Here is a 23,265-nt window from a genome sequence, read left to right on the forward strand (position 1 = left end):
TTGTCATTCGGGCCGGGCTCAACTTAGCAGGCTGGCATACATTTCAGGCTGGGCTAGGGCTTTGATTTTCAACCCGAAGTAAGCTTGGCTCGGCCCGAACATACCACCTCTTCTCACATCTGATGGGAGGTTGTCTTAAAAAAAAACATCTGATGCATCCCCTCCGCAAATCCCACTAGCTCACCACCCAGCCGGCATATAAAACGTCCCACCAGGGGAGAGGCGTTGCAGCAACCGAGCTCCACGGCTCTCTATATTTGACATTTTAAAATTCAGACTTTTGAAGTTTTGAAAAAATGTGAAATTTTTCCCGGGATGCATATACACATTCCGGTTACACGTGTCAAGGTAGAAAATTTGTTTTGTTTTGGGCTATAAGAAAATAAATAAATTTCTGACAGTATATAGGATAAAAAGGGTACCATTTCTGTCAAAAATTTCTCTTTTTTGTATTTCCTAAAATACAAAGTATTTCTTTTCCAGATTTTACCATGCCTTAGGAATATGTGTATGTATCGACGTATTTGTTTTAAGATTTTTTTAGTACCAAAAATGTGCTTTTCAAAAATTTCAAATACCAAGAGCAGTGGAGCTTGGGAGCTGCAAGCGCTTTTCGATCCCACCACCCAGTTCACAAACCTAAGGACATCTCCGACAACAACACGTAAATTGAACACCGCATCCGCCTGTGGACCAGTCCGCGGATATTGATGCGGGAGCGAGCCATCCAAAGTGAAAGTGCAACTATGAAAAGTCCGCATTTCAATCCCATACTAACTTAACGGTTTAAAATTCAACCCTGAACTGCAAAACCGGTCGACATACACCTTGAACTAACCATGTGGTTCAAAAATCAACCCTCGTCTCGGTTTTGACCACATTAAACATTGACTGGGCACCCAGGAAATAAAAAAGAAAAGAAAAAGGCCCTCACTTTCTTTCCTCCCCTCCTCTCTCTCTCTATTGAAAAAAACGAGACCAACCCGGGCTAGACTAGCCTGTTGGCATTTTTTATAAAAGAAAACTCCGTGAGCACCAAACGCTCAAGCCGAGACTTAAACCTTGGTGGGCTGGCTGCAAACTCCCGCGCCTTGCCAACTGAGCTACGCCCAGTTCTCCTCTCTCTCTATTGAGAGATGTTCTGGACGCCGATGCCTGACTAGAGCCAGTCTTGCTACCGCTGCCGTCCCAAGCTTGCCAGGCGCCCTTCGCACGACCACTCCCTGCCGACCATCATCCAGCACTCCTCCCTCGGCCACGCAGCAACACCACCCCAGCACCGCCAGCGTGAAGCAGCTAGGTGGCGAAGTCAACGGCGAGCATGGGGTGAAGTACGAGCGCCTCGGCGCCCTTCAGCAAGAACCGGACGACGGGCTTGTATGTAAGCTCGTCGAGGTCGGTACCACCGGCGGAGATCCCGTCCACGAGGGTTCGCCGGAGTCGACGAAGACGTGGGGCAGTGCGGTTGTCGTTGGGATCGGCGTTCCCGTGCTTGCCTTCTTTGTCAGGGTCTAGCCCTAGCTCTTCCTCTGGTTGCTCTCTCTCTCAGTGGCTCGAACCGAGGAAGAAGAAAGGAGGGAGACACATGACACGGTGGTTCCGGCGCACGAACGCCCGCCGCACGAACGGCTTCCTTCTCGAACACGAATTCGAATCCACACTTACAACAGTACACGGGTGGAGCTTTATACACAAGCGCGCCCACATGACGTCACGCTCCCCAATCCTCCACACCCGCACGCTCGGCATGCCCTGGCTCGCGCCCCCCTCGCGCACAAACAAGATCAACGCGCCCGGGCTCCAACAGAACGCAGCGGTCACCCCCCGCTACTATCGCTAACTAACACACGCACACCCCGCGTCACACACACGCACGCACACATGCCATACACAAGTCGGACTATGCATGTACAATGGTTAGACATAGGCTCGACGCGGCCACGGACCGGACCTGGCGCGCCCGACGACGGTCACCACCACGGGGACAATGGCTTACTGCGCCAATAATCACCCCGTGAGCCATGACGTCGCCACACGCCTCCGGCACGAGCCACATCTCGCTGCTGCTGCGGCAGCCCGCAGTCTCGTGCCCTGCCGTGCCGCACCACTGTTCCTCCATGATCGTCCCGGCGAGCCGCCGCGACCTCTGCGCCACCATGCAAGTCCTCTGTGACCGCCGTGCTCGTCGCGCGCATGACATCAGACCGCACGCGATGGACTCACCGCGCATCGCCGTCGCCATGCGCTTGCCGTGCACCACCGCATCCATGTCCGGCGCGCTTGTCGGTGTCAAAACCGGCGGATCTCAGGTAGGGGTCCCGAAGTGTGCGTCTAAGGCGGATGGTAACATGAGGCGGGGGACACAATGTTTACCCAGGTTCGGGCCCTCTCTATGGAGGTAATACCCTACTTCCTGCTTGATTGATCTTGATGATATGAGTATTACAAGAGTTGATCTACCACGAGATCGTAGAGGCTAAACCCTAAAAGCTAGCCTATGATTATGATTCTTGTTGTCCTACGGACTAAACCCTCCGGTTTATATAGACACCGGAGGGGGCTAGGGTTACACAGAGTCGGTTACAAGGGAGGAGATCTACATATCCGAATTGCCAAGCTTGCCTTTCACGCAAAGGAGAGTCCCACCCGGACACGGGACGAAGTCTTCAATCTTGTATCTTCATAGTCCAACAGTCCGGCCAAAGTATATAGTCCGGCAGTCCGAGGACCCCCTAATCCAAGACTCCCTCAGTAGCCCCTGAACTAGGCTTCAATGACGATGAGTCCGGCGCGCAGATTGTCTTCGGCATTGCAGGGCGGGTTCTTCCTCCGAATACTCCATAAAAGATTTTGAATACAAGGATCGTGTCTGGCTCGGCAAAACAAATTCCACATACCACCATAGAGAGTATAATATTTCCACAAATCTAATCTACTGACAACTTTTCATAGCATGACGTCCTGCCGTGGTCCGGTCATTATGAACCGTTTTTCCCAGCCTGCCACTGCACGTGTTGCGAGGCAGTTTTATTGGCACGTCTTGTCGAAGCAGAGATCGTGTTCCCCTTATCACGGGATTCTCATCAATACGGGTGTGGGTAACCCAATCGTGTCCGCTGGTATGACTCCTCGATTTTAGGCAAGTTCCAAACGGCCACGCGGAGGACGCTTGATATTCATCCTCTTTATAAAGGGGCCAAGGCCTGTCCTTTTCTTCTCGCGCTCGATCCTTCCCTCCCCCCACCTCGAATTCCAACACCCAAGGCTCAGGCTAAGCGCTTCGGACCTTCAATCATGTCCGGATCCAACCTTCAAGGCCGGTGGATGGCCTCCTCTGTCACAGAGGAGGACATCAAGAAGCTAAGAGAAGCCAGGTATCTGACCGCCGAAATCTCGCACAGGCTGCCTGCTCAAGGGCAGGTCATCCCCACTCCCGAACCCAACGAGAGTGTCGTATTTGTTTCCCACTTCCTCCGAGGGCTAGGCTTTAGTCTTGATCCCTTTGTTAGAGGGCTTATGTTCTATTACAGGCTCGATTTCCATGACTTGGCTCCGGATTCCATCCTTCACATCTCGTCGTTCATCGTCGTGTGTGAGGCCTTCCTCCGCATCACCCCACACTTCGGCTTATGGCTCAAGACCTTCAATGTGAAGCCGAAGATGATCGATGGGCGACACGCAGAATGCGGAGGTGCCATAATAAGCAAAGGCGCCGATGCTCCATGGCCAAAGGGTTCCTTCCCGGAGATGTCCAACTTATGGCAGCGGGAGTGGTTTTACATCACGGCTCCCCGAAGTACTAAGTGGGCAGCTGCCCCCGCCTTCCGTTCGGGCCCCCCGCCACAACTGGCGTCATGGGTCAACAAGGGGCTGGACTGGGGGCCGGTTAATGACGTGCCGACATTGCAGAGTCGCATCCGAGATCTCCTCAAGAGAGATGTCAGCCTTGTCAAGGTAATGCAAGTCATGCTAGTTCGTCGGGTCCTGCCATGCCAACGTCGACCTCTCCGTATGTGGGAGTTCAACCCGGAAGGACCGCGAACTATTCAGCAATTCTTCGGCGTGACGCTCGAAGAGATGTATGGATTGTTCCGCGGATCACAAATAAAGTGTCCGGACACCACCGAGGATGCGGGTCTGAACTGCAATCGTCCAGATACCCACGTAAGTAATTCTGCGGCCGAACCATGCTGTCTTTTCATTTGTCACAACATCATTCTGAAAAAATCGCTCTTTGAACAGGACTGGATAAAAAAGGCGAAGATGATCAGGTGTTCGGCCCCACTTCCCGAAGGCTCACTGGATCCTGTGCTAGCCAGGATGCTTGAGCATGCACCTTATCAAGTGCCATCAGGGGAAGATAAAGGGAGGAATAAAGAAGCCGAAAGCGGGCCTCACGCATTACACATCCAAACCGGGGGAATTAGTGTCTCCGCGAAGGAGGATAACCGGGGAGAAGAATCTAAAATTCCTCTTCCTTCCCCATGGAAGGAAGAGGACCGCCTCTGAAGACTTGGAAACAAGGGTTTCCAAATGAGGGAAAAAACCTTTGCCAGGGGGCCGTGCCCCGGAGGGCATCCTCACCGCACAGTTCCCGCAAGGGGATCAGCCCTCCACCGAGCTGTAAGTGAACAAAGTACTTTTGGTAAATATACCCTGCTTCATCTCCGAGGACAATAAACGAAACGTATGTCTTGCAGTTCGGATCGTAGCCCTTCTCGACAGAGTTCGTCTTCGGGGGATCTTCTTCCGGAGATGATGGAGAGCGAAACGCCTCCCCCTGTCTCCCCGCCTCATGAGGCGGACGACCCTGAGGTGTCGTCATAGAGGATTTCTCCTGATCCGCCAAGGCCAGTAGGTAACCCTTCGGCCACCCGAAGTCCGGAGTATTCGGCTCCTAAGGAGAGGAACAGAAAGAGTCCGGGATTGTCCGGTGCACGACCCGACGCACTGATGGGTCTTCTGGAGCAAGCGGCTATCTCAGAGGCGCATCGTACTTTAATGGGTGCGGTGGTTGAGAGGATTTCGTCCGCCAAAAGTGGGTTGCATGAAGCTTTTATAAGCCTGCTAAGAGGCTTTGAGGTACGCAAAGTAATATATATTTTTTTTGACGGTACCGCACACGCTAGGTGTGCCCTATGCAGATAGTAGCCCCTGAGACTCTGGTTGCTGTCCAAAGGCGGCAAACAGAGGATCATAGTCCCAGGTAATGATCATGTTGCTTTCACGTGCAGGCGGCTGAGGGTCCGGTGGCTAGCCGGACTGGCGAGTTTGCCGAACTGAGGCGGCAACTTGATGCGGCAGATGCCGACATCGTGCTTGTAAACAAGCGGCTTGACGAGGCACATGGTATGTATTCTCCGGTGGTCAACAGATATTAAGAGGAGCATGATGCTAGTATTTGTAATATGCTGTGACTGCAGATGGAGCTGCCACCGTGGAGACCCTTCGGGCGGAGCTTGCCCGAGCCAAGGAACAAGCCAGGAGAAGCGATGCGGCCGCCCTAAAGGCGGCCGAAGAGTTAAGAGCCGAACAGGCTGATCATCGCCAGAGCGAAGATAAAATAGTCAAGATGGCTGTTGAGCTGAAGGATGCCGCCGACCGGTATGAGATTCTTGAAAAGGAAAGCCAAGCGAAAGCGGCGGACCTGAAGAAAGCCATGGTAGCAGCCAAGGAAACCTGCTCTAAAATGAGAGCGGCGAAGGAGGAGCTTCGTCAAGCCGGAGATATCACGGCTGGGAAGCCCTTTTTGTTGCGGACGAAGTTCGGAGATCCGAAGTATGCCCCTCTAGATCAATTATGGAGTGCTGCAGACGCGTACTTGGACTTGGCAACGAGTGCTGCTGATGCGACTGAGTTTTTCAAAGGTCAAAAACATCACGAAGTGGAAAAGTTGTTCTGGTCGCAGTTCAGTGCTCCAACGCGTCCGCTGCTGTTAAATGAGCAAATGGCGGAGTGGGCTGAGCTCCATAGGTTGTCCGGGCTTGCCATGAGGTCTGTCGTGGATCATCTTTGGCCGGAAGGACCAAGGCCGAATAGTTATTTTGGTTTAGTGCAACGATTCCTTGGTGCTGTGCCGCATATCGACGCTGTAAAGAGGTCGGCGTGCATAGAGGGTGCGCGGATGGCTCTTGCTCGTGTTAAGACATACTGGGCAGAGATGGAGGCCACCGCTATTGCAACCCGGGGTTCGGCCGTAGGCCAGGTCCCGGTCGAGCACTATTTTGAAGAAGTCCTAGAAGGCGCTCGTTTAATAGAGGCTCGGTGCTCGAAGAGTATCATGTTCGAGTGACATGTATCCTAATTGTAAAAACAATGATTATTTGGATTATAAAGGCTGTGTTTATACTTTTGCCTGAAAGTATTATGATGCCTCCTGTGCGGCCGTTTATGTATGTATATAACCTGAAAGTTTGCAGTCGTCGGCTTCAGCCCCCACGCATATAATGCGGGGGTGTTCGGAAAAGCGCGTATTCACACTTGATCCAACGTCTTGGTCCATTAAGGAGGTGATGGCGCGGCGAACAAGGGAATCGGGCTATATAGCTTTAACACTTTCACTTAGCCATAGGAGTTTGATGGTGGGGCTACTATATAGCCCCTGGTACGTCCGCGCTCATCCGAATATGGGGCGCGTACATACATGAACGGGAAGCCGGCCCTTCGTTAATGCGGAGGAATCGTGAAGATTCCTTTGAGTCATCGAGTGGTTAACCAGTCTCGCGCTTTATCATGACAGTCAGTTTTCGGCTTTCTCTACTGAGGTGCTCGTCCAGATGAACCAGGGCACAATCGCAGTAGTTCTCCCGGTGCCACCTTAGCCGATAGAGCAGAACGTAAGGTAGAAAAACACGGGAGCCGGGCAAACCCAACTATTGATCAAAGACATAATTCGGAGCTGATGCATATAGGGCCAAACTCGCGACGCCGAACACTCCCTAAGGTATTCGGTCTTTACAACGCATACTGGGCTGAGTAACGCTCTCGATAATAAGCCCTGAATTTCCAGGTACGTGCATTAGTCTGACGTGACGAAATGCCAATAACGCCAGCATCCCTCTTGGTTATGTTGAGTATCCAGAGGGTGTGAAGCAACAAGAGACAGTAAAAAAGGTTTATACAGGGTCTTAATCTAAAAAGAAACCTTTGAACAGGGCCCTGCTGCACGTCTGCGCCTGTGTCTCCGTTGTGCCGTATCCTGGAAGGGTGTAGCACGATGATCATCTGCAAGAGAGAAAAGCCTAGGTGAAAGTTTTCGTGCGAAAAAATTGGTTATTCTTAATAAATCATTAAAATTCAATCTAAATAAGGTCGAGCCGAACTGTAGTCCTTTTTACATGCGGGAAGCCCCTAGCGCCACCTATGGGGGTATATCCATCGACCCAATCTCAGGTTTATCCGGGCTGTTTTAGCTAGTGGTGTGCCGGACTCGTCTAGCCGTGTCTGCGGTCTTGACGACCGATCATTTATTCTGGTTGGAGAGGCCATTCAGTGTTCGGCTGCTAGAGCCGCCACACATTCTTCTGCATGTAAGGAACACTTTGTGTTTCCGCTAACTATAATGATGCCACGTGGACCGGGCATCTTAAGCTTAAGATAAGCGTAATGCGGTACTGCATTAAAACAAGCGAACGCCGTTCTTCGGAATGGAGTGATGTCGAAGGTTAACCTTTCACTTCGGAAGTTGTCGGGAGAACCGAATACAACCTCTAGTACTAGAGAGCCCGTGTAGCGGGCCTCTGGGCCTGGTATTACTCCTTTAAAGGTAGTATTGCTTTGGCTGATTCTTGTCGGGTCTATCCCCATTTTGCAGACTGTGTCCTGATATATCAGATTAAGACTACTGCCGCCGTCCATAAGGACTCGGGTGAGATGGTATCCGTCAATTATTGGGTCTACTACCAAGGTAGCCGATCCTCCGTGTCGGATACTAGTCGGGTGATCCCTGCGATCGAAAGTGATCGGGCAGGCCAACCAAGGGTTGAACTTGGGGGTGACGGCCTCCACGGCGCATACGCCTCGGAGTGCGCGTTTGCTCCTCCTGTTCATTACATGAATCATGTTCACTGTTTTGACCTTTGTGGGAATTTTTTCTGTCCCCCAGTGTTTTGCTGGCGAGGCTCATCCTCGTCTTCACTTGGTTTCTTCCTCCCCTTGTGTTCAGCGTTTAGCTTGCCGGCCTGCTTGAAGACCCAACATTCTCTGTTGGTGTGATTTGCAGGTTTGTCGGAGGTGCCATGAATTTGACATAATCTGTCTAGAATCTTGTTTAGGCTGGACGGTCCATCTCTGCTGCCTTTGAATGGCTTTTTCCGTTGAGCGGGTCGAGAGCCCCTGAATCCGGCGTTTACCGCCGTGTTGTCTGGGTTGTCTTCATTGTTCGATGCTTGCTTTTATTGCATCGTGGTTTTCCATTGCCATCCCTGACTTCGGATGTGCCTGGGTCGCTGGTGCCGCTACGGGCCAGCCAACTATCTTCGCCCGCGCAAAAGCGGGTCATAAGGCTTGTTAAGGCTGCCATTGTCCTCGGTTTTTCCTGGCCGAGGTGTCTGGTGAGCCATTCGTCCCGGACACTGTGTTTGAAAGCCGCTAAGGCTTTAGCGTCCGGGCAGTCGACAATTTGATTCTTCTTAGTGAGGAACCTGTTCCAAAACTTTCGGTCTGACTCTCCGGGCTGTTGAATTATATGACTTAAATCGTCTGCATCCGGAGGTCGGACATAGGTCCCTTGAAAATTAGCCCTAAAAGCATCCTCAAGCTCTTCCCAACTTCCAATTGAGTTTTCGGGGAGGCTCTTCAGCCAGTGCCGAGTTGGTCCTTTCAACTTGAGGGGCAAGTATTTGATGGCGTGGAGATCATCTCCGCGAGCCATATGGATATGAAGGATAAAGTCCTTAATCCAGACCCCAGGGTCTGTCGTTCCGTCGTACGCCTCTATGTTCACGGGTTTGAATCCCTCTGGAAATTCGTGATCCAGCACCTCATCGGTGAAGCATAGGGGGTGCGCGGCACCCCTGTATTTGGATGTGTCATGGCATTCTGACAGTTGTAGTGCTCGGTTTTGCTTCTGTGCCGGAGCGCGCTTCCTAGATCCGTAAATGGACCTGGTCATACCGGCTTTTGGTGCAAGTCCTCACGTAAATCGTTTGCTGACTTATGTGCGTCATCGTTAGCCGCCCTATCGCGGCCACGGGGTGGTCGATCCGACTGATCGGCCATTTTATTTTTCGGCTGTATAGGCTCTAAAGCCTCGTCATCGAATTCAGACAGCAGCTTGCGCTTTGGATAGCTCTTTGTGTGGCGACTGCCACCGTACTTTTCTTCAGTGTCGAGCACTTTGTTCCATCTGCTGTTGAGTGTATTTTGCGCGGCCTTAAGCCTTTGCTTCTGCTTCTTTAGACTCCCCGCGGTGGCAATAAGCCTTCTATGGAGATTCTCTTGCTCCAAATGCCTTTCTGGGATGATGTGTGCATCGTCGTCCGGACTGTTCTCCTCTCCAGAGACAGGTTGATTAGCTTTACCCTCGACGTCGCCGTGATCGGACAGCGGCTCCGTACTATGTTCGGCATCCGCTGGTTCATCCTGCTCTGTCGCTGGGTCAATGTGGTCGTCGTTTCCTCTGGAGTCGACCGAGGTGTTATTCTTTCTTGCGCTGTTATTGCTGTTTTTGCCGAGGCGGGATTTGGAGCGGCGCCTACGTCGTCGCTTTGGTTGCTTTTCTGCATCCTTCCGTTCCTCATCATTGTTTTCTTTGGGTGTATCCACCATGTATATATCGTGTGATGAAGTGGCTGTCCAGCGCCCTGTGGGCGGGTGGTTCCTGTTCCTCTCCTGCATCGTCGTCCATACCGTCGATGTCTTCGGAGTCGAAATCAAGCATGTCGGTTAATTCGCCGACAGTGGCTATTAAGTGGGTGGTGGGTGGGGACCGAATTTCTTCGTCGTCCGCCTCCCACTCGAGCCGAACATAGTTCGGTCGAGGGTCTCCTGACAAGGAGAGAGACCTTAATGAATTTAGCACGTCGCCCAAGGGCGAGTGCTGGAAAATATCCGCGGAGGTAAACTCCATGATCGGTGCCCAATCAGATTCGATAGGCACGGACGCAAGCGGTTCGGAGCCCGTGACTGGGGACGAATCCAAGGGTTCGGCAACACAGGTCTCATAAGAGGTGAAGTCAGTATTCGGCTCTAACGCCGCTGAGTGTGCGACCTCCATGGCGGGGTCCATCCACCCGTCCTTGGGCGGTGCAATCTGCTCCAGATTGAGGGCCGGAGTAGCCACAGGTGTGATCTCCCGAACACCGTCTGACGACAGAGCTAAGTCATGCTCGTCGTGACTGTGTGGCGCACCCGACATGGGCTCGAATCCGTCAAAGATCAAGTCTCCGCGGATGTTGGCAGTATAGTTTAAGCTTCCAAACCTGACCTGGCAGCCAAGGGCGTAGCTCTCGATCTGCTCCAGATGGCCAAGCGAGTTGGCCCGCAGTGCGAAGCCGCCGAATACGAAGATCTATCCCGGGAGAAAAACCTCACCCTGGATCGCATCATTGCCGATGATCGAAGGAGCCATCAAGCCTTATGGTGACGGCACAGTGGAACTCTCAATGAAAGCATCAATATCGGTGTCAAAACCGGCGGATCTCGGGTAGGGGGTCCCGAACTGTGCGTCTAAGGCGGATGGTAACAGGAGGCGGGGGACACAATGTTTACCCAGGTTCGGGCCCTCTCGATGGAGGTAATACCCTACTTCCTGCTTGATTGATCTTGATGATATGAGTATTACAAGAGTTGATCTACCACGAGATCGTAGAGGCTAAACCCTAGAAGCTAGCCTATGATTATGATTGTTGTTGTCCTACGGACTAAACCCTCCGGTTTATATAGACACCGGAAGGGGCTAGGGTTACACAGAGTCGGTTACAAGGGAGGAGATCTACATATCCGAATTGCCAAGCTTGCCTTCCACGCAAAGGAGAGTCCCACCCGGACACGGGACGAAGTCTTCAATCTTGTATCTTCATAGCCCAGCAGTCCGGCCAAAGTATATATTCCGGCAGTCCGAGGACCCCCTAATCCAGGACTACCTCAGCGCTCGCCGTGCGCGCCGCAAACGCCATCGCGCACCACAGCCCCGAACCTGGTACTAATGCCAAATGTTGGTGTCAAGCCCTAGCTCTCCCTCTGGTTGCTCTCTCTCCACATGCTCAAACTGAGGAACAAGAAAGAAGGACGGAGACACAGGACAAGGTGGTTCCGGCGCACGAACCCGCCGCACGAACGGCTTATTCCTCGAGAACGAACTCGAATCCACACTTACAACAGTACACGGGTGGAGCTTTATACGCAGGCGCGCCCACATGACGACGCGCTCCCCACTCCTCCACGCCCGCGTGCTCCGCACGCCCTTGCTCGCGACCCTGTCGCGCACAGACGCGATCAATGCGGCCGGGCTCCAACAGAACGCCGCGGTTACCCCCGCTACTATCGCTAACTAACCCACGCATCAAGTGTGCGCACACACGCACAACCCGCGCCACACACACACACATGCCATACACAAGTCGGACTATGCATGTACAATGGTCAGATCATACCCAGACAAAGGCTCGACGCGGCCACAGACCGGACCTGGCGCGCCCAACGCTAGTCACCATCGCGGGGACATGGCTTATTGCGCCAATATTCTTCTGTGGGGTGACCAAGGAGGTTTGCAGCAGCGAGGCGACCACGACATGGTGGTCGGAGGCACCGATTGTTGTCTCTTCCGCCGGCAATTGCTCGCCGGGGTCGGACACAGCGAGCGGCAGATAGAGTACCGAGCGATGCGAGGTGAGCGACTCGCGATGAGCTTGCCGCCTGCTACCAACATCATGCTCGTGGCTCATGGCGAGCTCACTGCTTCCTCTGGTTCGGTGACCCCACCCTTTTCCAACTCTGCCCCCGCCTGAGCCTCAATGCTGCAGCGGCATCCGCTGCTTCCGCGCGTTGTCGTTGCGCTCACCGCCTACTTCTCCCGCACCAACAAAGGGTAGCACCATCTTGATGCCATTGCGGTCCTGGCTCTCCCGTGTCCAGGTTGCCGTCCGGAGGTGTGCATGTCTCTTTTACGTGGGTTTCTGTGTGTTGCTACTTGTGAGTTGCGTTGGGATTTCCTCGAAGAGGAGAGGATGACGCGGTAAAGTAGAGATAAATATTTCCCTCAATTAAGAACTGCTATTTGTGAGCTGCGTTGAGATTTCCTCGAAGTGGAGAGGATGATGCAGGTATAGTAGAGATAAGTATTTCTCTCAGTTAAGAAACAAGGTTATCAATACAGTAGAAAAAAAATAAGGCCGTTAATGGCCGTTAGTCCCTCACCATCACCGCTGTCGGCCCGCGAGTGATCGGCCACGTCAAAACGCTCTTAGAAATCGAATCAATGTTTTTTGCCACTATCAATTCTTGTTATAGTGCAAAGTGTCATGTTTTGTAAAGTAATGATTTTTCAAAAGTTATGACGCTAAAGTGGTGGTTTTGTGCATTTTACTCATCTATAACAATATAAAAAGACCCAAAGGGGCAGATCCAACAGATCTCGGCCATCCGTTGACATTAATCCAACAGTCCTTATTATTATCCTAATGTTGAGCGACTAAACACATTTAGCGCTAATCAATCCTTTCTCTTCCCTGATCCACTTCCTTCCGTACCCATTCACGCAAAAGGAAACTCACACAATGGAACAGCCGCACCGTCGCATTGAGCGCCACACCTTCAGGAAGCCGCCCCCTCGCCTCGACCCGCTACAGCTTCAGTGACGCCGCCACCATCGCCTCTACACGCCGCACCTTCAGCGATGGCGCCCCTCACACCTCGGTGCCGCCCCCACCCATCGCCTCGCCTCATGTGGCCTCGGTCCTCGGGGACGCCGCCCGGGGATTGCTGGCTACCGATTGTCGGCGCCCCCGTCGTGGTCTCTCCCCGTCCTCAACTTGTCTACCGACGCGGCACCACAGATCTGCCGTCTCCCGGCCGTCCTGACGCGGCGGCCCATGGGGCGCGAGCGACGAAGGGGGCTCGCCATGGCCTTCGTTTTCCTCTTGTTTATCCTCTCCCATGGCAGCTAGATCTTCTTGTCCTCAAGCTCCACCACCTACAGGATCCAGGCGAGCGAGGAGCAGCCACGGCTGATCCCGCAGCATCCCGTCACGCGTGTAGCCGCCGTCCACCGGCACCACCATCTGATGTGCAGGTACGGCGAACAACCCCAATACCCCATCTCCCTCCTAATCCTTTTTTTCTTCCCTCACATGGATGCGCAAAGGTAGAGATTAGAGAGCATGCACTTGCAAGCCTTTCGTCAAGAAAACATGTCTCAGAATCAACTCATTCGTGGTGTTACTGTTTGTTTAGACATCTACGTACATATTACTGTTCTCACTGAAACTCACACTCCTTGATTCAATGCGGCACGCGGGAGCTGCCGCCCCCGCTGGGGACATGGATGCACATAGCGCGCCCGCTGGCGAACGATGCCGTACGTGCCGTCGCGCCTCCGCACCGCGGGCGCACAGGGGACCGGCCATATCAGTTGTACGATCGCTTCGAACTATGAGTTGTACTGAATTTTTCTATATTCAAACTGAATTGGTCATTTAGCAGCTTTGCATGAGCGGCCGTTCTCTGTACTGATGTGTGTTTGCTTAATTTAGTGAGGCTCATTAATCGGTAGACACAAAATTCAGCAAAGTATACTTTCTGTAGGACTTACCGAGGTAGGGTGACTTAGGTAGGCCCCATTATTTCATAGACTTATTTGAGGACACGATTTAGACTCTGTTTGTGTCACCCCCTCGGCTCTCACTACGGTGACGCCGGACATCGAGTCGCAGGTCCACACGTCACCGACAAATGGACCCTTGAAAGAAGCTGGGCCTACCGGTCAGGATGACAACGTACGGCAGGAATTGATAGTGTGACGTGGTGGGGTCCCACCCGTAAGGGCGTGAGCTTGTGTTTACAGTTTTCTGCAGTATATTGTGAAAATCACAATGTGTTTTACAATCACACAGTATTTGCCATGGTACTTGGTGATCCGGTCATCAATATGTTAGTTCATGTTCTACAACATGCCCTCTCGACTGGCACTGTCAGCGACAGCGGGCAAATAGTCACACACGTCATCAACTCATCATAGACGAGGACTGCTCGTGGCTATATGCAAATGTGGTCGCCGACACCCGGGCAGGCTCAATGTATACCATGTACACACAGGCTCTTTTCTTTATATCTGCATCTTGAATTCTGTGAGATATACACAGAAATTGCTCCCAAGTCGTATAGAGGTTAATGCCCAATTCTTTATTTTGTTTTTAGAAAACTGTATTATTTTATGGAGATTTGATATTGCCTGACCATGAATTTGGCTTCAAATGCTCATGATGAGGCTTGAAAGTTCTTGAAGTGGTGGTAAGACCCATTTTCACATTCAGATTTATTCACCATTAAATTTCTATAAAGGGGCTTGCCAATAATCCACCTTACACATTGTACTAAAAATAGTGTTTCAAGAGAGCATGACACGTGAAATGCATTTCCCCCCTAATTTTAACCTTTGGGCAGGGGAACTTTGTCAAACACGGCATAGTGATGAAAATGTCTTCTTATAAAATGAATTTATAATGAGAAGATATGTTCTAATTTTCTCTAGCTTCAGAAATATTGAAGACGGATTAAGAGTTGTGTCTTTCTAATTAGCATAAATTATATAGCAGGCTGGCTACGAACTGAAATTATGCCCTCTTGTTCACTGATTATCTATGAAAACTGCAGATACCCTCTTGTGCTACATTGGTCTTTCATATGCTGGTTGTGCACACATGGCATTAGCATCTCCTTTATTACTTAATTTCTTTAGTTTACTGGAAGTAGAAATATCAAACTTCTATGTCTGTGGCACCTTCAATCTTCAGTTCATTGGTCTTTCATTTGCTTGTGATAGAGGCGAATCGTCTTGAGGTGAAAGTCATAAATTATTCATTCATCTGGAAGGAAGTTTCACCAGTTGCAATTCATTCATTCTCCATGAGAGGAGTGGCAAAGCATATTATTATTAGCAATATGTATTCTCCCATTCAAGTGGCACTACATAAATTCATTCTTGTCTTCATAGTATTTATTTTGTCTGCCTTGCTACTTTGAACTGGAGTGATGTTTGTTTATCGGTTTCTATGCAAACAAATAGATGATTGTACATCAAATGTCTTAATATGAATAATGCAACTAATATTTGAACTTTTGCTTTTCCCGAAACTCTCAGAGGTGTCACATGCAAGATTTATAAAATGGTTTGGGATTTCAGTGTTGGTCTATGCATTGGAGTGTAATTGCAGCTGGAGTGACCATACGCAGATGCCTTTAAGACATCGAAACAATGGCGTAGCAAGTTCTTCTCCTCGTATCAGCTTATGTACAACTTCTTTTGTGCTAAAGACACTACAAGTTCTTGTAGGCTCTTTTGTTCAGTGTTGCACACCTCAAGCGTACATTCTTGAAGATCCTTTAGTTTCTAGAAGATCCTTTTAGTTTCTAAAAGAAACAATTTTTGTTCAGTATTGTACATTCTTGAAGCAGCTTTAGTTTCTAGAAGTTCTAGAAGATAAGTGTACATTCTTTATTATTTTGGCAAGTTTAGGTTATTTTTTGCAAGTTGTGATCTTATTTTACTTTTTGCAATTTGTGATCTTATTTTACATGAAGCTGTGATTATTTTCACAATTGTTAAACAACTTTATTGCCTTGCTTATACTTTTGTTCATTTTATTGATATATTTTCTTTCTAGGACGAATGATAAAACAAACTACATGGTAATACGTGCACGTTTACTAGTTTCAACTAAGCACTGCATGTTAATGAACACAGTGGCGTTGGAAGCGGAGCCAGAGCCAAATCGCAGCATTCAGATCAATGGTTGATGATTGTGGGTTAGTGGACCTGGGCTACTCAGGTTCACCTTGGATCGTTTGAGCGAAAAGTGGCCGAAGGCTCGTACACGTGTGTACAGCTCGATCGTGCTCTTGCATGCTGTGCATGGGCTGCATGCTTTCCGTTAGCACAAGTGGAACACTTGGCGGCGGCACCCTCTGACCATCAGCCAATTATGGCGCTTTTGCATGGTGGGGCTTGTGGGAAACAACGGCATCGTGTATTCCGATATGAATCAATGTGGGAGACTCACATTGCATGCAACAGACAGCGATGATTGGGCGAGCAGGCCCGCATGAGTCCGTGTCCGCAGTTAAAGAAAAGAGATAAATATATTAGGCTACTCATAATGGGGAGTAACATATACTCGTATCATGCATATGATACTACCTCTATAGTGCGTAGTATTATAAAGTACCCGCTCCGTCCCATAATATAAGAGCGTTTTTACATTAGTGTAGTGTAAAAAACGCTCTTCTATTATGGAACACGGAGGGAGTAGTATCATAAATGACCATATTTATTGCCATGCATGACACAAAATAGCATAGCATTTAACATGATACGGTATCTACCTATGTTACTCTAACCCTCTCTCTTATTTAATTGTGTGCCACATAAACATGTTTGCTAGTCCCAAGTGCATGTTACCGGTTATGTTACCCCACTATGGTCAGTCTTAGACTACCCACAATTAAAGTAACATAGGTGATAACATCACACATCCAAAACAATAAGGTACGCACAAGGGGCATTCTCTCGCGATGGACACGGCGATTTTACTGTGCCGAAGGGAAAAGTTAAAAACGCGTACATCCATCGATCCCTGCTCTTTTCATATCCCACACGCAAGCCTCCTCTCTGGCGAGCTCTTTCCCCCGTGGCTCCTCGCCGCCGCCGCCACCACCCATGCCCGCCGATTCCGGCGAGTCCCGGCGGCGGGTGGCACATCAACGACCTCCCCTGGCCCCGCTCCTTCCTCCCATCCTTTCAGATCAGTCGCTGGAGGCCTCCCGCGCTCTCTCCCGATCCTCAGCCGTGGCTAGGGTTTCGGGTGCGGCGTCCCCTTCGTCGCCGGCGAGGCTCTGGCGCCTCGAGGCCTCCGGCGGCTCGTCTCCGTCGTGTTCCCAGCCCACCGCGTAATGGACGGTCCTCCCGTGCCCGATGGCCATGAGGTGCACGCGGTACGCCGGGCCGTGCCTCCTCTGCAGCGTTGAGTTCATCTCCCCCTCCTCCTCCTCTCTACTACGCTCACATCTACTTCCGTCTCTCTCAGATTTGGTGTAGCAGCCGCCTGTCAACATCGACGAGGAGGGCGTTCGGGACCCAAGCGCAAGCCGACGAGCCTGGATGCTACCAACAAGCAGCCGACCATGCCGATGCGATACATCCGGTGCTGCCTGGCAGCCAGCCCCACATCTCCACCCAGGTATAGCTCGCCACTCCCTTATCCTCACTGGTAAGGATCGATGGCGAGGATAAATAGTTGGGATGTAGGTAATGTTCAGATTTGTGAGTATTGATGCTTGTGCTTTCTTGTTCATGTTCTCGTGAGGGAGAAGGGAAAATGCTGCAGCTAATGGATGTTTAGTGAGGCTATGTTCTGATTTGACAAAGCTGAAGGAAGCACATGCCACAAATTTCTCGCAGTCATTATTCTATCTCTGCGATTGCTTCTTTGGATGGTGAGAAATTACCCTGCCTTGATTTAATCAATTGAGATTAGCTTCTTCTGATACTTTTCTCAATGCAAAAATTAGGCAGTTGTAAAGCAGTTTATATTTTCTTATATGTGATGTTTCTATGATAGTATGATACTATAGGTCTTCCTCTGATCAACTATCAAACAATGTCAATTTCATGGTTAAAAAATCATAAGGAAATTTATTAAATGGAATTAGAAATGAAAAGGGTGTCGAATGCAAGTGATGTCACGAAATGCATGTTTTCTCCTGTTGTGATACACATATTGATCTTCTACTTCTTGTCTAATAAAACGGGGAATCATAATATTCTCTTTTGTCAGTAAGCCCCGCTAATTAGAAGACTAGAAGGTTTGCTACAATTCCTTAGTTTAATACTTTAGTGTTTGATTACAGATACAGAAGAGAGTATTCCCTTGAACAAAATGATATTGAAGTTCCAATAGATACAATATTTACACTACTGGACTTGTATGGAAGTTTCTTGTTCTATATGATCTTTGTTATTATCATGGTTTATATCATTCTATCTTTTAGCCTAACGTCCTCTGCATGGTCATGTTTATCTCTTTTGCTACAATTATTACAATTTTGTTGTCATTAGTTATTGCCTGCCAAATTGATGAGTTCTCAATTTTCTATTTCGAATGCAGAGGAACAGGCGGATACTTTGTGCAGAAAGGGAACTGCCTTCTTGGTTTAATCAATTGAGATTAGCTTCTTCTAATGTTAACTACTTAATGGTAATTTTGGTTGTCTGGTCTGTAGGTTTCCATTATATGAGGTGGTGTTCTTGTTGTTTCTAAACAGATATAAACTTCCAATTGTGGTGATCGATTGCGCCTCCAAATAAGTTGTAGCAACGATATGAGGTGGATGATGAAGTGACTAGCAGGAGCAACGATAATATAAATGTCAACATATGAGTTGTCTGTACTTGTGTTCTTGCGGGTGTCACCCTTCTTGTTACATTTAGTTTAGTTTTGCAGCCTGATATTGTGGAGAGGTGAAGTTAGCAGGGCCGATGCTTGCTTCTCTTTCCCTGTTGATATCTCTTTTCAATAGATGTGAATATCAGTCATTTATAGAGTTCACAGATGTCTGCAGTTTTTTGCAACTATGGAATTGTGATTGAATATTCTTGAGTCTTCAGTTCTTATTGACCTTCCATTGATTAGTGTTTATGTGTTAGTGCTTGTTGGCAACTCCTATCTTACTGATGACTCACCCTTAGGTAAATCTGATCAAGACTACTAGATGATTCATATGGCGAACTATTTCACTTTTAGCCCCACTTTGTAATTGTATATCATATTTTCGTTGTCTTTCCATGGAAATTTAGGTGGCCATAGCATCCAGGATACCAACTTTGAAACTCGTCTCTCACAAAAAGGCATAAGGGGATTGGTAACTGGAGTTCAGAGCATAAAATAGTTCTCATTGGCATGTGTAATGTATTGACTACACGACCTTGAGAGAGGAATATGTACCACTTTTTCCTCAGCATTTTGTTAGCCATAACAATCTATTTACAAGCAGTTGTGCCTATGCTAAGTTGTTCTTATTTTATCATAGATAGATAGATGAGCAAGGGGCCATTAAAGTTGCCTTGCATGGTTCTCTTAGGGACCCTGCATTATTGCTAATAGTGATTTTGTTTGGATAAATCAATCCGCTACTTCTGGCTTTCTCGACTAATTAATGCAATTTCGTATCAATGTGATACAATTTTTTTCCAGGAGCTTTTGTTGCTGAGTGTTATTTACGGGACAAGTACGTGTCATGAACTAACTTCAGATTTTTGGTTTATAAGTGTCGAGCATAACTATCCATGGTGGTATATATACAATTGACAGACTTGTATTAGGCTTCAGAATTGAATGCAATGAAACTGATTAAGGTCATCTTTTTTTCCTGTTAACAGACTGTACTAACCTCATAATTTTTGTGCGCTCTATCCTGATTACTCAATTAGATTTTCCTGGTAGATGGCATAAATAGATAATCACGTTACTGGCACTAAATCACAATTACTTCTTCCAAATGACACTCGCAACCATCCCTATCTAAAACATTTGGTCGTCCATTTGTGGAGAAGCTGCTCCTGCTACATTGTATAGGATTCTCCAGTCTTTGTTTTCAAGACGTGGCATCGAGCAAAATTTTAAGCTCTTTCTAAAGTTAGGTGCTTGTTTTCTCTGTGATGATAGCCTACCTTGCACAATGAAGGTGGAGTAAGACCCCTTGAGTATGTATGATGTTAGGGCCCTAAATAGATTTGTACCTAGGTTCAGTTCTCCTCTCCATTCATGATATCAGTGATTTGTTCCTGGTTCTAGAGAACATCACTAGGAATTTTAGCTAGGTATAAAGCACAAGAAACATGACATTTAGATATGTGAGCAATTATCCGTAAAATTCTGCGTGTACTGAACTATCGAAGTAATTATCATTTTTCCTTAATACAAAGTACTTCCTATGATGTGCAGTTGGCCTGTGAATTTGTGGACATGAAGCGATGGCTTTGTTTTCTCAACATTCTCATTGCACATTTTCCTATTTAACTTCTTAGACGGTCTAATTATAATTTAACTCATTTGCCTTGCATCGTTCAGGCTGCAGGCAGGATATGGAACACCATGACTTCAATTTACAGGATCTGAAATAGCTTGGTCAGCTTTCTTCCCACATCATATCAGATTCTGTATGGAGTCATCTTGGCACAGTTATGTTCATCATAGTAGTAAACGGCAAAAGAGAAATGCTCATGTCTCGGTCCATCTAAATTTCAGGTACCACTACTATGTTGCAAATGATAGATTAGATTCTTATAAGCTTAGTTTTCTGAAATCTTCGTGCTTTAATAATGGATGCTGCCTTCTTCAAAGTATAATAAACATTTGGAATTATTATTTGCGGTTCTTACACAAGGACATTACTAAAGGAAGTTTTCCTTATTTAAAGATTTCTTCAGCTCAAAATGTTACTGTACTACTACTATGTCTGTCTTTTTTAATTGAAAAGTTTCAGATCGCAAGTCTTCCTTATTTAAAGATTTCTTCAACTCAAAATGTTATTGTACTACTATGTCTTTTTGAACTCAAAAGTTTCCAGATCGCTAAGGATTGTCCCCTTCTTTGTTTAGAGAACTCACTGTTCGACCTCGCTGGCACCGCCTTAGATGGGCTTGCTGCTATTTTAGTCTGGTCATATGCAGATTTGTTATCTTCAAGCAAAGCTAAATGTGAGCCACACCTTGAGAACTTTGTTGTTGTCCTGTGGATTAACAATCTGCCACGATGCTAACACTAAATTATAATCATACGACGAACAGAGTGAAGAGGATGAGCATCCAGAGTATATCATCCGCGGTAAGCACATACCTTACTTTTAATATTTTATATATGAAACAGCAGACTAGTAGCATCATAATCCAGCATGCATCTGCGTATTTCTTTGTCTACTACCTTCAGCTATTCACTACGTGTGCTACATCGTTTTTTATTTCCTTTCATACAGATTGTTCTAAGCATCCCTGTCTCACAAACTTTGCAATCACACTGCTCTGTTCTACTCTTCCTTAGTCAATCTTTGTATCCTTTTGTACTGATTACTTTCAGCATGCCTGTCTGATGGCTTCCAATGACAGTGCTGATCTCAATCTTTTAAAAATTGTTTCTGCTTTCTCAATTTTACGAACCAATTTGACCATCTGCTATGTTTTAGAACTTCAACTTGTCTGGTTTTCAAAAATAATCTTTAGCTCACTTATATGACTTCATGCCTAAGCCCCAGCCTACGGTGTTATATAACTGAAATTTCTTTTCCCAAACAAACAATGATATTTACAGCTGTTGCAAATGCTACCTAACTTCCTTCTCACCTTCATTCAACTCAATCCAGGAACACCTGGCAGGATCCAGCACTGTGGAGAGCTTGATGATCACTGTTACTGGGGTAATGAGGTTAAGTTATATCAATGGCACGTAGGCGCTCTCTTTGCTATGTTCTTGCGCAAAAAGCCAGGCATCAACTACTATGTGTGCACAATCAATAAAACATTTGCCAAGCTAGGCCAGCGCATGGTAACCTCAAAAACACACTCTATCTTCCATATCACACAAGACTCTATATGAAATTCACTGGCTTTCTCCTAATAGTATTTTCATGTACACTATACTGAACAGAACCTGCTGGACTACATTGATCCACATAATGATACACTCATGGTCAAGCTTGCAAATGGGTGTCTGCTTGCCAGATGTCGCATCATGCTAGAAACTGACAAGAGGACAACCATAACCACCGTCTGGTCCGAGTTTCGTCGCCGCGCCAACATTCGCGAAGGAGATGTTTGCGTTGCTATTTGATCCTTTTGAGGGTATGATGTCTACTACGCAACCTTCTTTTTGTAGATGTTGTTGGGCTTCCAAGTGCAGAGGTTTGTAGGACAGTAGCAAATTTTCCTCAAGTGGATGACCTAAGGTTTATAAATCCGTCGGAGGCGTAGGATGAAGATGGTCTCTGAAGCAACCCTGCAACCAAATAACAAAGAGTCTCTTGTGTCCCCAACACACCCGATACAATGGTAATTGTATAGGTGCACTAGTTCGATGAAGAGATGGTGATACAAGTGCAATATGGATAGTAGATATAGGTTTCTGTAATCTGAAAATATAAAAACAGCAAGGTAACTAATGATAAAAGTGAGCGTAAACGGTAATGCAATGCTAGGAAACAAGGCCTAGGGTTTATAATTTCACTAGTGCAAGTTCTCTCAACAATAATAACATAATTGGATCATATAACTATCCCTCAACATGCAACATAGAGTCACTCCAAAGTCACTAATAGCGGAGAATAAACGAAGAGATTATGATAGGGTACGAAACCACCTCAAAGTTATTCTTTTCAATCAATCCGTTGGGCTGTTCCTATAAGTGTCACAAACAACCCTAGAGTTCGTACTAGAATAACACCTTAAGACACAAATCAATGAAAACCCTAATGTCACCTGAAGTATTCGTGAGTATGATTATATGATATGCATCACACAATCTCAGATTCATCTATTCAACCAACACATAGAACCTCAAAGAGGGCCCCAAAGTTTCTACCGGAGAATCACGACGAAAACGTGTGCCAACCCCTATGCATAGGTTCATGGGCGGAACCCGCAAGTTGATCATCAAAACATACATCAAGTGAGTCACGTGATATCCCATTGTCACCACAGATACGCACGGCAAGACATACATCAAGTGTTCTCAAATCTTTAAAGACTCAATCTGATAAGATTACTTCAAAGGGAAAACTCAATCCATTACAAGAGAGTAGAGGGGAGAAGCACCATAAAATTCAACTATAATAGCAAAGCTCGCGATACATCAAGATCGTGCCAAATCAAGAACACGAGAGAGAGAGTTCAAACACATAGCTACTGGTACATACCCTCAGCCCCGAGGGTGACCTGCTTCCTCCTTGTCATGGAGAATGCCGGGATGATGAAGATGGCCACCGGTGAGGGATTCCCCCTCCGGCAGGGTGCCGGAACAGGGTCCCGATTAACTTTTGGTGGCTACAGAGGCTTGCGGCAGC

General features: G+C 47.8%; 1 protein-coding gene across 7 annotated transcripts; it reads left to right on the forward strand.

Moving 5' to 3' along the window:
• Nucleotides 1-16,811: 16,811 nt before the first annotated feature.
• Nucleotides 16,812-22,183, forward strand: LOC123054294 (uncharacterized). 7 transcript variants are annotated; one of them, XR_006426098.1, is made up of 10 exons: nt 16,812-17,148; nt 17,241-17,393; nt 17,527-17,649; nt 18,321-18,410; nt 19,407-19,567; nt 20,283-20,459; nt 20,813-20,911; nt 21,002-21,038; nt 21,571-21,752; nt 21,855-22,183. XR_006426098.1 is itself a non-coding variant. In XM_044478028.1 (5 exons), the coding sequence occupies exons 2-5, from the start codon at nt 20,879-20,881 to the stop codon at nt 22,035-22,037; spliced, it is 435 nt and encodes a 144-aa protein (XP_044333963.1). In that variant the 5' UTR covers nt 19,577-20,459; nt 20,813-20,878; the 3' UTR covers nt 22,038-22,183. The 7 variants fall into 7 exon arrangements, 1 of the variants encoding a protein (XP_044333963.1); XR_006426099.1 differs by having other exon boundaries at nt 19,407-19,440; XR_006426094.1 differs by lacking the exon at nt 19,407-19,567 and having other exon boundaries at nt 17,524-17,649.
• Nucleotides 22,184-23,265: the final 1,082 nt, after the last annotated feature.

The sequence above is a fragment of the Triticum aestivum genome, chromosome 2D (assembly GCF_018294505.1).
Source record: "Triticum aestivum cultivar Chinese Spring chromosome 2D, IWGSC CS RefSeq v2.1, whole genome shotgun sequence".
NCBI classification, from domain to species: Eukaryota; Viridiplantae; Streptophyta; class Magnoliopsida; order Poales; family Poaceae; genus Triticum; species Triticum aestivum.

Bases quoted from the DNA above. Each gene is read 5' to 3' on its own strand.
- LOC123054294 (XM_044478028.1), top strand. From the start codon at position 20,879: ATGCAGATTTGTTATCTTCAAGCAAAGCTAAAT. The intron at 20,912-21,001 runs GTGAGCCACACC...TACGACGAACAG, and splicing joins ATCTTCAAGCAAAGCTAAAT to AGTGAAGAGGATGAGCATCC. The intron at 21,039-21,570 runs GTAAGCACATAC...AACTCAATCCAG, and splicing joins TCCAGAGTATATCATCCGCG to GAACACCTGGCAGGATCCAG.